The sequence below is a fragment of the Lepeophtheirus salmonis genome, chromosome 1, assembly GCF_016086655.4.
Source record: "Lepeophtheirus salmonis chromosome 1, UVic_Lsal_1.4, whole genome shotgun sequence".
NCBI lineage: Eukaryota > Metazoa > Arthropoda > Copepoda > Siphonostomatoida > Caligidae > Lepeophtheirus > Lepeophtheirus salmonis.
The window spans coordinates 7,667,390-7,682,100 of NC_052131.2; the positions used below are offsets into that span (position 1 = coordinate 7,667,390).

The 14,711-nt window shown below is 29.4% G+C and overlaps 1 protein-coding gene across 1 annotated transcript; it reads right to left on the reverse strand.

The window, feature by feature from the left end:
* Positions 1 to 11,868: 11,868 nt before the first annotated feature.
* RpL12 (ribosomal protein L12) lies at positions 11,869 to 12,755 on the reverse strand. Its single transcript, XM_040709787.2, has 3 exons — positions 12,556 to 12,755; positions 12,097 to 12,496; positions 11,869 to 12,040 (listed from the first exon to the last, which is right to left on the reverse strand). The coding sequence occupies exons 1-3, from the start codon at positions 12,586 to 12,588 to the stop codon at positions 11,976 to 11,978; spliced, it is 498 nt and encodes a 165-aa protein (XP_040565721.1). The 5' UTR covers positions 12,589 to 12,755; the 3' UTR covers positions 11,869 to 11,975.
* Positions 12,756 to 14,711: the final 1,956 nt, after the last annotated feature.

Consider the following 14,711-nt stretch of genomic DNA (forward strand, 5'->3'; position numbering starts at 1 on the left):
GGTATCTCCCCTCTTCCCAAAGAATAAATTTTTGTTTTATAATAGTAAATTTTTTGATGAGAAGATAAGGTTTAACAAACAAATTTTTATAAGGATTTATTTTCTAGAAAATAAGGTAATTGTTTCGTCTGCGTCATAATATTGTCTTCGTCCGACATCGTCATTTTCTCTTTTATTTCGTCTTGTCTTAAAAAGAATTTAATATTTACATCTAATTTTTTAATTTAAAAAAAAAAAAATTTGTGAACAGCTGTAAACTTTTAAAATCTTTATCTATAAAAATTAGTTTTCTGTGAATTTTTTTCTAAATAGTTTTAATTCAATTTTAGAAATTTTTCCCAAAAAAAATTATTTTTTGATAATAATTATGGATTTTTGAAATTTTTATTCAAAAAATTTAATTTTTGTAAACAGCTATGGATTTTTAATTGTATTTTAAAAAAAAAAAATCTAAAACCATGCCCTCCCTAAAATATATTCCTCCGGAGGCCTGTGGTGTTACCCACTAATAGAAAAATTTAGACTCTATTAATGGTTGTCGGCAATCAATTTTTTTGCTTTTTGAACGTTGATTATTTGAACTTGTAGTAGCTTACATTCAATAATGAGCGATTCCCATCAATAGTCAGTTATTGACTAATAATTGATATAGTTGAGAATATTTTTTTTTTTTGGTTTGTTTCCAGAGGAAAGGTTGCGAGATCCTATAAAGGTAACGACGTGTCTGACATAAACAAACTATTTTTTTTTGTGTGTGTGTTATATATATGTAGATTATATTCTCCTTCAATGTCTTCCACAACTCAAGCGCATGACTTGAGGCATGCTATGTTGTTTTGTTTTTTTACAAGTAACCATTGTTATTGGAATGTAAAAAAATATCGTGGGTATTTTTGCGAATAGGTGTGTATTGAGATTTTTACTTTTCTTTTAGCCTATCTAGAAAGAATTATAGAACTGAGAATGGCTGATATACATTAAGAATTGCGTGATTAAGGTAGACTATTTTGATAACAACCGACCTAATTATATATTATTTTATTATTATACATTTGTAACCACTTTATGGAAGAAGGATTGATCACGAGGAATACGATCCCCACTTAGTCGTCAATATAATCTATGAAGAAGAAAAAAATATCTTATTAACATCTCATGACCAAAAATGTTAACTTGACCCATCTTGTATTTAAATGTGTTTCATAAAAATTGATAAAAGAACTCAAAGTATAATACAGGAATACCTTGAAATACGATTGCCCCAACATTGGTGTTGATTGAGATAAGAGCTGGAATCTTATAAAAAATTTGGATGGACATACGAGGTTTTTTTATCGATGGGTGCAGGTCGAGAGTTGGAGATGAGACTCAAGAGGTGCTTCAAGCTCAAGTTTTTTCTTATGTAGAGATGGGATTTTTGTAAGAGCGTGAAGAGAAGAAAGGAGTAAGATTTTTGGTATTAAGGATTTAAGATCCCTGTTAATATCAGCTTTCTTTTATATGGTTGTTGTGTGAGAAAAGGAATTACTGCTATAAAGAGGAGAAACATCTACATTACAAATATCATTAGTACAGAGAAAATGTTTTAAATATATATAAACTCATCTATATCTTTTTTATTGTGCATTTTTAAAACAATTCACAGCAAAAATAGGCAATAATGCTTACTTCAGAGTCAGAAGTTAACACCGCGAAACCTATTAAATAATGAACAAAAAGAAGAAAACACACACGGAATAACTGTTTTATCCTTTTCTAAACGCTAAACTTTGCTTTTTTCTTTACACAAATCTCTTGTTTCCTTTTGATATATGTAAGGGTTGAGTGTTGTTTGCTTATATTAGTAGTTTATAAACAAAGCAACAAATAGTGACGCCGTCTTGCAGCAAAATAACATGAAAATAATAACTATGGATGTATGTTACTCATTATAGAGGGCGCTGTAAAATTTATTCCCAGCATGCGCCATTTCTTTTACAGACTGTCACATAACTTTGCAGATGATTTTTTATTATAAGTTTGCTTTGAGTTACTAGCTCCTTCCAGTAAGGATAAATATATACCTATTTTCTTTGTTAAAAAAAAGAGATACTAATCAGTGTCAGTTTAAGCAGGGAGGGAGGGTGTTTGGTAATATTTTGAAAAAGATACATTCTTTTTTTTCGATGGAATATTCTGTTTTTTATACTGAGATATTTTTCATTCTTTATTTTCACTTTTACTCTCATTTTACAAGTTTTATTATGTATTGCATCCAGCGACCTCTTGTCTAAACAGAAACAGAAAAAAGTAGTAGTTAGTTAGTAGTAATTCAATTCTTACCAACTGTTGTGGCACTATTCTTCATTTCATAGAAGGGAACACTTAACAGCCAACTAGCAGCTAATTTCATTTTATCCAATCAACATTCAGAACACAATAAAGGAAAAATAAATAGAGAATTGACAGTTGATGAAAAATACTATATAAATTATAATATAAGGGATATATTGCCGTGTTTAAGACGATATGCGCTACATATCCCATATATTTTATAGTATTTATAGTCTAAAAAGTATCGAAATATAGGTTCACCTACCAATTTTGTTACTCGAACCGTCTTAATATCGTGAAAATAATAGTTTGCAACATTGAATGTAATATGGCATTAACCAGGCTGAATCAAAATATCTCACAGTATCAACTAAATTATTTTTTCCTACAAAATAAACTTGAATTGAGCTAATTAGGTTACTAAATTAAGGGATGCTGCTATACTAATCAAATTGTTTAAATCGAAAATGTTAAATCTGTATATTATTAGAGTGACCAAACGCTCTCTTTATAAGACGGACATTTATTCTTTTTACTTCCTCAAAATCGACTTAACCCATATAAACTGGACATTTGATGAATTTATATATAAAAAAGAGGCTGTCAGACACTAGGGACAGGATGAACTTAGAGCAAAAAAAAAAAATGTCAAACTACAGTCTACCCCTCCACCTTCAAAAACGGTGTATGGAGCCTGCATTAATTTAAGACGGTCTTAGGTATCCTAAACAAAATTTGGCATAATTTCTTACAGCTAAATTCATCAATAAATTTTTCTAACAAACCCACAAGGTGCTTCTATACTTTATAGGTATTCATAAGACGATTAAATACATTAAATAGAAATGTACCCATAACTTGTTTTATGTTATGCATGAAAGGTTTTGCGATACCTGCTTGAAAGAATGCGCAAGTATATTTATTCCAAAAAAGAATCATATGCTATTATAATAGAGCTTGAACAAAGTATTTATTCCGCAAGATGGCGCAGCCACCTCAAGTTCAAATAATTGAAATAAAGAACACTACAGTTAATAGCATTTACATAGTCACTCATTAGTAACCTTTGAAAATAAGTCTGCAGCTTAATTAACATTTTTATATACATATAGCATTTCTACAATTTATAGAAGCCTATTGTATTAAGTTTGTATGAATCTGGATGAGAGGCTTTGTTAGCAACCATTTTCAAATTTAGGCAAAGATAACTCGAATTCTAAACTTATTTTCTTGGAATATATCAACATTCAACAAGAAAATAATTCTTATAAAACAATTAATGTTAACTTTAGATTGTCATTTGTATCAAAATAAAAGAGATGCATTGCATTTTATCGTTAAAGAATTATTAGATCATAAAATTACTCAAACTATATTCATAGCTTAAAATATATTTTGAATGGTTCTATTTTTGGAAACACCATAAATTATTAGAGATAGGGTCGGTCTTGGATACAGATCCGAATATACCGGTTATGGTATAAGGAAAATTGTATGATCCGAAAGGATATGATATTTGATTTCTGGACAGGGTTCAGGTACTCAAACTTTTACAGATCTAAAAAAGCTTAATATAAGGGTTATATTGGGGGGACTTGGTCTTTTTTTTTTTTTTTTTAATTTAAAGAAAAGTTTTTCGGAAAAAATTTCAATTATTAAATTTTTTTGGAAAAAAAAATTAATAACCTATGATTACAGAAAATTAAATTTTTTGGAAAAAAAAATTTTTAAATTTTTTTAGAAAAAAATTTCAAAAATTGTATTCACCAAAAAAAAATAAGTAAAAAGCAAACATTCCTTAATTTATACCCTCTCCAGCCCTCCCCTTCAGACGCCCCTGAGTATTTCATATACTTCATTATATTTTAAAAATTAATATATTTTTATCGAAAGTAGCATCACTATTTATTTTAATTAGTACTTGGAGCCACATCTACCACAAAAGCTACATCGTGAGGTTATTCTAATGTAATTATAACAGTTATGTTCTAATAGTAAGCCATAATCCGGATTTTGTTTTACTCAGATTTGATGGTGATTTGCCCTATCTTTGTAAATTACTCTTATTGGGACTAAAACATTGCTAAGCATGTTCCTATGCCTTGGAGCAACTTTCGATAATTGGCTGTCATTCACAAATTTAAAATAAAATAAATTTTCAAACCACTCTACTGTTAGTAGTAATTAATTATCAATGATGAAAATCCAGTGTAGAATGGGCATGTTATAAAAAAGAAACCGAAGTGAACATGGTAACCCTGACAATTTGAAGAATGTTTAGAAGGAGAGAAAAAATAATGCTCATGACGTTTCATTGGATCAGGTACAATCAGCTGTGACAAAAGAGGAAGGAAAAAAGAATATAAACAAAGACATTTGTTAGAATTACTCCGATTTTATTCCCGATTCTACTCTGAGTCCAACAAGTACTTACAATTATAACTCCGCGACAAGTCCTCAGGGTTACGCTCTCTCTTTTATGAACAAACACAAATATTCAATCAGGTTTTGAATATAATTGAACCTATTTAGAAAAAGTTGTTCACTACTCAGGAATTAAATAATAATGGCAATTGCTAAGGAAAAGAAAATTCATTCTTTATATCACCAATTATAAATTAACGGGAGGCAAAGCATAAACCGAATTTACGTCATTGGTAATTATTCATTAAATAAATTTTACTCCTTAGTGATATTGTATTCATTATTTATCTCGACGTTACCTTTCTAACATAAAAAAAAATCATTTTGGTTTGTTACCAGCTGTCGAATCATCAAAAATGGCATCTTGGAAAAACTTTTAGGCCAATGAGGCAGGATATATCCTATAGGACGACATAAAGGCTCAAAAAATGATTTTCGAGCTTCTCACATTTTAAAGCATGAGAAAAGATGCGAAAACATATCAAAATTCAAAAGAGTATATTTTTGAATAGGTCAACTGCTACATTTTGTTCTCCAAAGTGAAGATTAGGTTACTCCGGTAATACAATGGACGACAATATTTTTTATTAAAGCCTACCCATGCAAAATAAAACTCTTCTTCATAGTTGAATCAAGGCTTTACCAAGATATCATTAAATTATATGATTTCTTAGCGATTACTATTTACTTATTTCTCTTTCAATTATATTTATGTTAACTTTGAAAAAATAAATCAATATTAAAAGTTTATATTATGATACTTATAGGAAAGATTAGGAACTGAATAAAAATTAACAATTATGTAGTAAACATTTTAGTCATAAAGACTATAAATTTGAAGAAATAGTGTCGTATCTTAAAGAAAGATGCAGTTCCATCTATATTTGAAGTCCTTCGAGCAATACTACTCAAAAAAAGAACAGTTCCAAGAACTACTGGTTCAAGTATGGCTACTAGGTAAAAAAAATAGTTATTTGAAGCTAATGCAAACTTTCGTAGGTATTTTTGGGCTGCTAATATTTTTTCCTATAATCTTACAGATTTCAAAATGGAAAAAATCGTGAATATCTTACTAGATATTTTTTCAAAATCCCTAATAGTTGTTTACCGTCTTATAACAAACGGAGATAGTATACTTTTTTGCTTCATAAATAGAGCAGTTTACTTAATGTGCCCATCGCTCCAAATATTTGATAAATTAAAATTAACATTGTGTAATCATGACACAACTATAACCAAAGACAAATATAAACATATCTGACAAAATTGAAACTCTTTATGATTTAAGAAACTTATTTGAATCTAAGCTTGAATAGTTTACAACAATTCTAAATACCATGTACAATGAACACAATAATTTTCAAAGAAAAATAAATTTTATAGCTGGAACAATTTAAAAATATATGACAATCAAAACAGAGGAGAAGGTACTCCATGAAGTTTTTTAGTAACGTATGCATATGCTATGGGAAAACTGTAATCCTTATTTATATATCTATCTGCAGTTCACTATAGAAAAGTAATCCTCTTGAAAAACTGAGACTTAGCACATTATATGCTTCTCTACGACGTGGAAGATCTTCAATGGGTTCAAATGCCTTTAAAAGAATGAAAACCTTGTCAAATTGTAGAAGCTAGAATGTAGATTATTGAGACAACCCCGAAAGAGAGAGACTCGAGACTCCAATTCTTTGAAATAGAGGAGCATTGATGGAGTTGATAGATGATACCCTAACCCAGAAGACAAACTCCTTCACTTTAATAGCTGAAAGAAGGATTCCTAATGTCTTGAAACGCGGAGTAGATGAGGATGAAGTAGACATCGACAACTGATACACACTATCGTAGAGACATTGAGTGAAATCAAATTCTGTAGTAAGTCCCCCTTTGATATCCCAAGTATTTCAAAGATACATCATTATTTCATGAATTATTTTGAACCATGTTGTTTACATTTCACGCCCCATTGGTTTAGGCTCTTTATATAATATAATAAAGATTAAACGGAAATTTGTTATTATTAAATAATAGTAAATATTTTTTTGTATAATGTAATTTAATCATTTGTTTGTTTGTGTTTTGCTAATTTCTTGTAGCCTCCATAGTTTTGTAAATATCCATCAACTGTCTTGACAACAATTGATAATAGTGAAAAATATTATTGTACATAGTTATAATAGTTAAAGAAAGAACTTGTTTGAGAACGAATGGAAAAAAATATATATGTTCTTATCTTCCATGATAAACATGGGGGCCATTAAGAATAATTGAGAATTCAAGCCAAAATAATAATAACTTCTAAGTTGACTTAATTTTTATCCACTTGAATAGATGTAAATCATTGTTATAAATTTCTGTCAAATATGGAAGTGTATATTTGAGACTGAATTTCTGCAATCATCGACTTTTCATTCACAATGTACAGGATTGTAAATCGTAAGCATGCTCTATATATTTTTTTATAAGATTAAGGAAATATAAAAAGTCCACTCCATACCAATCAAGAACAAAGACAGGAATCACCCTGTTTCGATCCTCAATTCTACTCTGAATCCAACAAGGACTTGCACTTATAACCAATGATGCATAAAATATACTCTCTTAGGTATTTTAAGATAAAATAAACTGAAAATGAACGTGGTAGTTCTGAAAAATTGAAAAATACTTATCTATCATTACATTTTATTACATCAACTGCAAGCAACCGTGAGAGAAATGAAATAAACACAAATCTCATCTCGTCATATTTAAGTTTATATATTGGCCATTTTATTATTTCTATAAAGAAATTTTGGGTATTTTGGATCCCTCATAGGGAACCAAAAAAATGACGGGGAGAAGATAAGTCCCTTACCGAAAAGAAGAAAAATTTCCAAAACAGAAACCTCCTAGCAAGCGAGGATTGGTCCATTCCCAAGGGAACAAAGGGCCGTGTTTCTGCAAATTTTATGTCTCTGCCTTCCTTATCTAATATTAAAAATACATATGTATAGCGACGCTTTTAACCCAATATTACTCAACAATACTATAATACAGTATCATATAAAATACCATGTAGGACTTAAAAAATATATAGGCATGTAATTCATTTTAAAAATTGTAGGGAAATAATATGACAATGATTGTGTAGGAGTACTTAAGAAATAAATAGCAGTTCGTGTGATTGACATATTGGCTAACTACCAGATGATTTCGGGTCTTTTTTTTTTTTGGTTTCTTTTTTTTATGAAAGGTTGCGTAGTACAATAAATGTAACGACGTGTTTTAACTTATAAGTCTCAAACAAACCTTCAATGTTACACTTCATCTTTTATGAGCACACGCTCTAATTATTACTGTATACTTTGATGTTCCGACTTCAAGAATAAAAGCATAATAATAACATCTTAGGAAAATAAAAAAACACTGTTTGGATTCCCGACGAGGAAAACCCCTTCCTGCTGTCTAGGACATATTTTATACTCCTCTACTTATAACCAGTGATGCAAATCGTTAGTATTTTTTATTTCATGTATTTTTTTGAGTTAGCAAACTGATGTGTGTTTTTCTATTCCTAAGGTATTATCATTTCATTCCTGAGGAGTGAACTTTCTTTTCCATTAAATGAAATTATATACAAAACCGGATTAAACATTTGTTTCTGCTTATAGAATACAGAAAGTAACCTTGAGGATTTATTGCAGCTGATTATACCTTATCTAATCAAACGTCATGACAACTTATCTGCTCTTTTCCAAAACATTCTCCAAATTGGCAGGTTTACCATATTGATTGTTGTTGTTTTTTTAACATGGCCAAAGGGGTAATGATTTTAATCATACATATAAATAGGTGTAAATATTGGTTTTAAGCTCTCATGAGCTTTTAGCAGGTTTAGTTCTTCTCTTGCCTGATCCTCTGTTTTTCCTCTTCTTCGTAAAATATGGTCAATATACTCGTCTTGGGGCTCTTAAATGGAAAGAAGACTAAAATGAATTTGTTAGTATATCGTGTTTAAATTTCAAAAAAGCATTCTAAGGTTTTTTAACGTTACTTTTCAATATTAGTTTCAAATCCCAACCCTCCATGTTTTAACCGATTAAAAATTTATTAAACTAAAACAATTTTATGTCAGTTTATCTTGAATAACGACTATATAAAGAGTCGTGCACAACAGTTGGAACAAATTTTGACTTCATCCAGATCCTGTATGAGTCAATATGAGTTTTTCATCTTCATAACAGAGGTTAGGACACTAATAAAGTAAATTTTCGATTCTTTTCATTTTTAATAAGTTGTCGAGATGGAACAGAAACACGATCAAGTATTATTTTGCTAATTTGAAATTTTCAAAATTGTTTGAACGCAAATAACTCAGTTGGACCTGATTGAGCAATTGAAACCAACTCTTGAAGCGTTTATGGACTACTAATTTTTTTTCTTTATGAACTAAAATTGTTACAATTCTTCTTCCTTCATAAATTCATACCAATGCAAATATTGACATGTAAGAGTTGAAATATGATAAAATGTCAGTAATACCAACGGTTTCCAATATTACCAGACGCTTTAACACAGTTTTGAAATTATGTAATTTTTCCATTAAGCATCTTTTATGGGAAAAAGAGGCAAGTGGAAAGCTAGGCTAGATAATGCATTTTTTTTTATTCAAAAGATCTACTAATGTTATACCCATAATGTGACTGTAAAATCAATATTATCAACTATGGGACAGTTTATGAAAGATTAATTTTTTTATGAAGTAAAATGGTTACTCGGAGGGGAAATTGAGGCAGTGATGGATGTATATTGAAAATTAATACGCTTTTAAATAAAACCAAAACAAAATGGTTCAGGATCTGGATGGGATCAAATTTTGTTCCAATTGCAGTGCACATCCCCGTATCCCATTGTCTGTCATTGGTTTCCTCTTGATATTTAACACTTAAAATCATTTTTGTATGGTCGATCTTATAATCAAAACTAATGCATTTTATTTTCAATTATTTCTCTTTTGAGGATTTGGTATTAAATTGCAACCAAAATTTATAAAAGTGTTTTATATGAAGAATTAACGGAAATTGTGGTGATGATAAAGCAATAACTGAATATTTCTTGAATTCTCAAAATATTAACGATGTAATTTGGTGGTTTACATTCTATAGAACATTTTAAATTCAAAAAACCACAATCATATTACTCGAAAATCTGTCATTTTAATAAATTATAATGAAATGATAAAATTCATTTATGGTTGGTAATTGAATTATCTGATGTTTAAATAATTAAACAAGTCACTTTGAGAAAAAAAGTTGTAACTTATACAAACATATTGTAAAAGTTACAACTTGTACAAAATAATATCTTGTACAGGGGGGTCAGTAGGGGATGTACCCTCCCCCAAAAAAAAAAAGGTTAATCGTCAACAATATTTAGTTATTATTTTCTAGAAAAAAAATTAAATATAACCCTGTAATGTCAATCCACAATTTTTACTATTCTATTCTAAAAAAGCCCCAAAATTTCATCTTCACTTTTAATGGAATTTTCAAGTAAAAATAGTAAATTTATTTCCCCTACCCCTTTAAGAACCATTAAATTAGTTAAAAAAATATTATAGATACTATTCGAGTAAAATATCTGTTGTAAATTTTACATAATATTCGCGCTAAAAAAAAAGTTAATGCAAAATGATATTTTAGATGGGAAGTTTGCTGTAAAGATCCGTCCCTAAATACTTTACAAGCATCTCCAAAATTTAGTAACTTCTAATAAAGATATTTATGAAATTATTACTCTGACATAGATTTTATTAGATTATAATTATACAAGTAAGTATATTAGTACGAGTTAAAAATCTAATTAATAAAAAATAGAAAAATGTTACACCTATACTCTAGGCCTCCGAGGTTAACCATTAAATGGATACTTAATTATATGTAAATCCTAAAAAAAAAAATATGTGAGTGATGCATTTCTACATTTCTAATTCGAATAAGAATCAAAAATTGTTTAAGATGACATATATGATAAACATATGCGTACTGTTCTACAGTTCCCATTGATGTATAATTTAATGACAAAATTACTTCTTGTAAAACAAAAATGTCACTTTTAATTGACGTCGGCCATTTTGGGGTCCTAAATAACTAAGTTTTTTAACCAGAAAATCAAATTTAATATCAGTATTGAGGAAAATAGTCGACCATTGGATATCAAAATGTGAACAAGTAAAAAGACTTAATCCTTCCAATCAAATTTTTTATCCATTTATTTGATTAATTTCATTTCACCCTTAAATTGTTTTTACATCGTTATACAACCTTATTTCCATATTGTAGATACAAATTGAAGTAATGCGATATTTTTCTATAATTCTCATAACTATGGATGCCCTTTACGATAATATATATATATATATTGTACAAACTTCATACTAATTCTCAGTACAATTATTTTCAATTAATTAAAACGTTACTGTTCATCACTGATATAAAGAAGTATTCAATGCATATTATAAGTCTTATTTTATTCGGTTTAATCAAGATTTATTGCTAACATGTCCATTTATGTCGTGAACATAAGCTCACAAAAGAGGATTTAAGGTCGCCAGTGATAACAAGCATTTTGTGTACCAGGATCAAAATTTCACGATACCTATCGTTACAAAAACATTAATTTCAGGTATAAAAAGTTTGCCTATGTATCACTACTATACCAAATACTAAGGGTAAATTTGACAAACCCAATTCACCTACTAAATTTGAGCATATGCAGTTTCTTATTGACTAAAGCCCCAAGAACTGTACTCGATAATTACCTTATAGAACAAAAGACGAAATATACTTTGTTTTCATCTCCTAATCCTGAGTAGGGATGTGAATTTAAAATAAAAAGAAGTATACAGGCACCTTTGATAGATAACATCTCTGCTATGAAGAGTACTATAAAAACTGAATAACTATGATTTTTCATAATAGGAAGAAATAATTCATGACCACAATATACTGCAGGCTACAAACTTATACTCGTAGTTAAACGTATGCTCATGAAGACTTTTGGAATTTTCAAGACATGTCATAATACGGTTGACAGCTACATAATATTTTTCTTCATTCGTAATATTTGTAAAAGGAAAGTATAAGCAACAACTCTACGACCAACAGCCTTTCTATTCAACTTTCGTAAATTTAGAAGATTTCAATAAATAAAGGTACTTTTTTTAGAGTTTCGATTTATTTAGGTACGTGATAGGATATTTAACTAGAAGGGCAATCAATATCTCCGCTGTCGATACCTTCAATAACTGCGTGGGGATTCATACCTAAAATATAAATACATATTAATAACATATCTTCATTTTTTTGTGAAGTTAATTACCGTCAACAGTACATCCAACAGATTGTGCGGTTCCAAGGATTTCCTTGATGGTTCCACTGAGTTCCTTTGCCATGGAACGAGGTCTCATGGCGCGGGCAGCATCAACAATATCATCCATGGTGATATTGCCACTGTGCTTGATGTTCTTCACCTTCTTACGATCACGTGGGGGCTCTTTCAATGCCTTGATAATAAGGGCAGCAGCGGATGGAACGACTGAGACCTTGGCTTGACGATTTTGAATGGTGAGTTGGACAGTAACCTTCAGACCCTTCCAATCCTGAGTCGCCTTTGCGATGTCGTCACCGATCTTCTTGGGAGACAAACCCAAGGGACCTACTTTGGGGGCTAATGAGGAAGTGGCGGCCACTTCTCCTCCGACAGCCCTCAGGCAGACAATCTAGAAATAAGGGAGAGGATTAATGATCATCAAGAACAGGGTTCAAAAGCCGGTCTTACCTTGACTTCATTGGGATCAAACTTGGGTGGCATGGCTCACGGATTGTTCACTACTAAAAAAACGAAACGGAATAAATAACCAGAATGAATTACTACACTAGAGGATTGGTGGTGGATGAGGACGAGTCCACGACCACAAATTTTAGTTGCACCTTACCTCTCTGGAAACGGAAAAGGAAAAGAAAGAGAGAAGGAAGAACATAAATAATATTAAAGCGACATCTATAAAGCACATTCCTCTTGTTTATTATTAGTGCTGTGCAAGTATTTGCAAACTGAAACACAATTTTATAAAAATTATAGTCTCTTGCAAATAATTATATAGGTACACAATATATATATTATCTTTTAAATATGTATTATCATATGGAGCGTTCCTGGGGGCTCAAAGTTGAAATTTTATATTTATAAAACGGACAAATTCCGAATAGATCTTGATTAAATTCCATCAAATGGCCTAAAGAGTAAAAAAGACTTCACTTACATTGAATACTACTTGATGCGAAAGATAAACAGTTATATTTTTATGTATAATAGGTACTGAAAATACCAATAATCCGTAAGATTATTATTTTTTTTATCGTTTAGGCATGAAAAAGTAGTATAATGTGAGGAAAATATCTAATTCTCTCCATTGTAAAAGTTAACTTTTATCTACAACATTGAAATAAGATTTTATAACGATTTAATAACATATTTTTAATACATTTTAGGTTAAGATATTTAATAAAATTAGGTATATATTTTAATTCGACAATTAATTTTAAGTTTTTTAATTTGGTGGTCCCATTTGAACATCCTAGAGTTAACTATTGTGCTTAATATGAATTATAAACTTGGTTTTTGGCCCCCAAAATGGCCGACATCAACAATATTGACGTCACATGAAAATACTCGATAATATATTGAACGATTATATACAAAAATATTCTACATGAACAGAAAAGTCTACAATTTGTAGTCTACAAATATAATATTAAGTTTATTTTTTCCTTTGCATTCCATCACTATTTTTATTTAATAACACACGTGGTTTTTAAGAGGTTGTGTTGTATTATTTTTGTAATTTCGAAGTTCCGTTTTTAAAAAGAATATTATTATGTTATTAATATTACTTTGTAGAAATGGGGATTTGGTGCAAGGTGACTATTAAACATTTGATTTGTTGTATTAATCGTAAATTTAATCTGATTAATAATTAATGAACAACTTTCAATTTGTACTCATTCACTAATACATACGATACTTAATATTTTCAATTCACAAAGGCATAATTGCTCAATTTTGCTGAAGAAATTTGTTAATAATATGTCACAAAATGTTAATCATCTTAGAGAATATCTAATTTATTTAAAATTGGTTGTTTAAAAACAAAATAAAGTAATAAAATGAATTATTATCGTGAGAAGCATATATTTATACTATTTTCAATAAGGATTTTAATCATTTACGCAAGTTTATTGTTAATAGACTAATTACCTCACGAATAACAGGGGCTCAACTTAATAGATTTTTTCTATCCACAAAATATTACTTAGTCCTATTTAATTATGTTTAATTCTTCTTTTAATCGATTACAGATTTTGAGTAAATTTTTTACGCCGTACGTAAAAATCGATTTTACGACTATTTAAATCTATTTTTTCCTAGAACAATACAATAAACGAAATACGGTAATATCTTAATATACGAGTTTAATTCTTCCTGGAAAATAATCGCCGGTCAATATTATTATTTTTTGATCGATTAAGGACGAAAAAAGTAGGATAATTCGAGAAAAACTCTTATTATTTCCATTGTAATTGTCAATTTTTATCTACAATATAGAAATAAGATTGTATAACAATGTAATCATATTTCTAATACAATTTAGGTCAGATAAGGAAATAAAACTAGGAAATAGATGATATTTTATTTGATAGGCATGTAGGTTTATGTTCTTTTATTTGTTGGTCCCATTTTGATATTCAATAGTTCACTATTTTCCTTAATGTTATATAAATGTTAAAATGATTTTGATTGTTATATTAATTTATAATACTTGATTGCTTAGGCCCCTAAAATGGCCTATATCATCAATGTTGACGTCATATGAAAATGCTCTATTTAGCCTGGGACTAATTATTAGTATTTTAGTATTAGCCGGTTAGGTTACT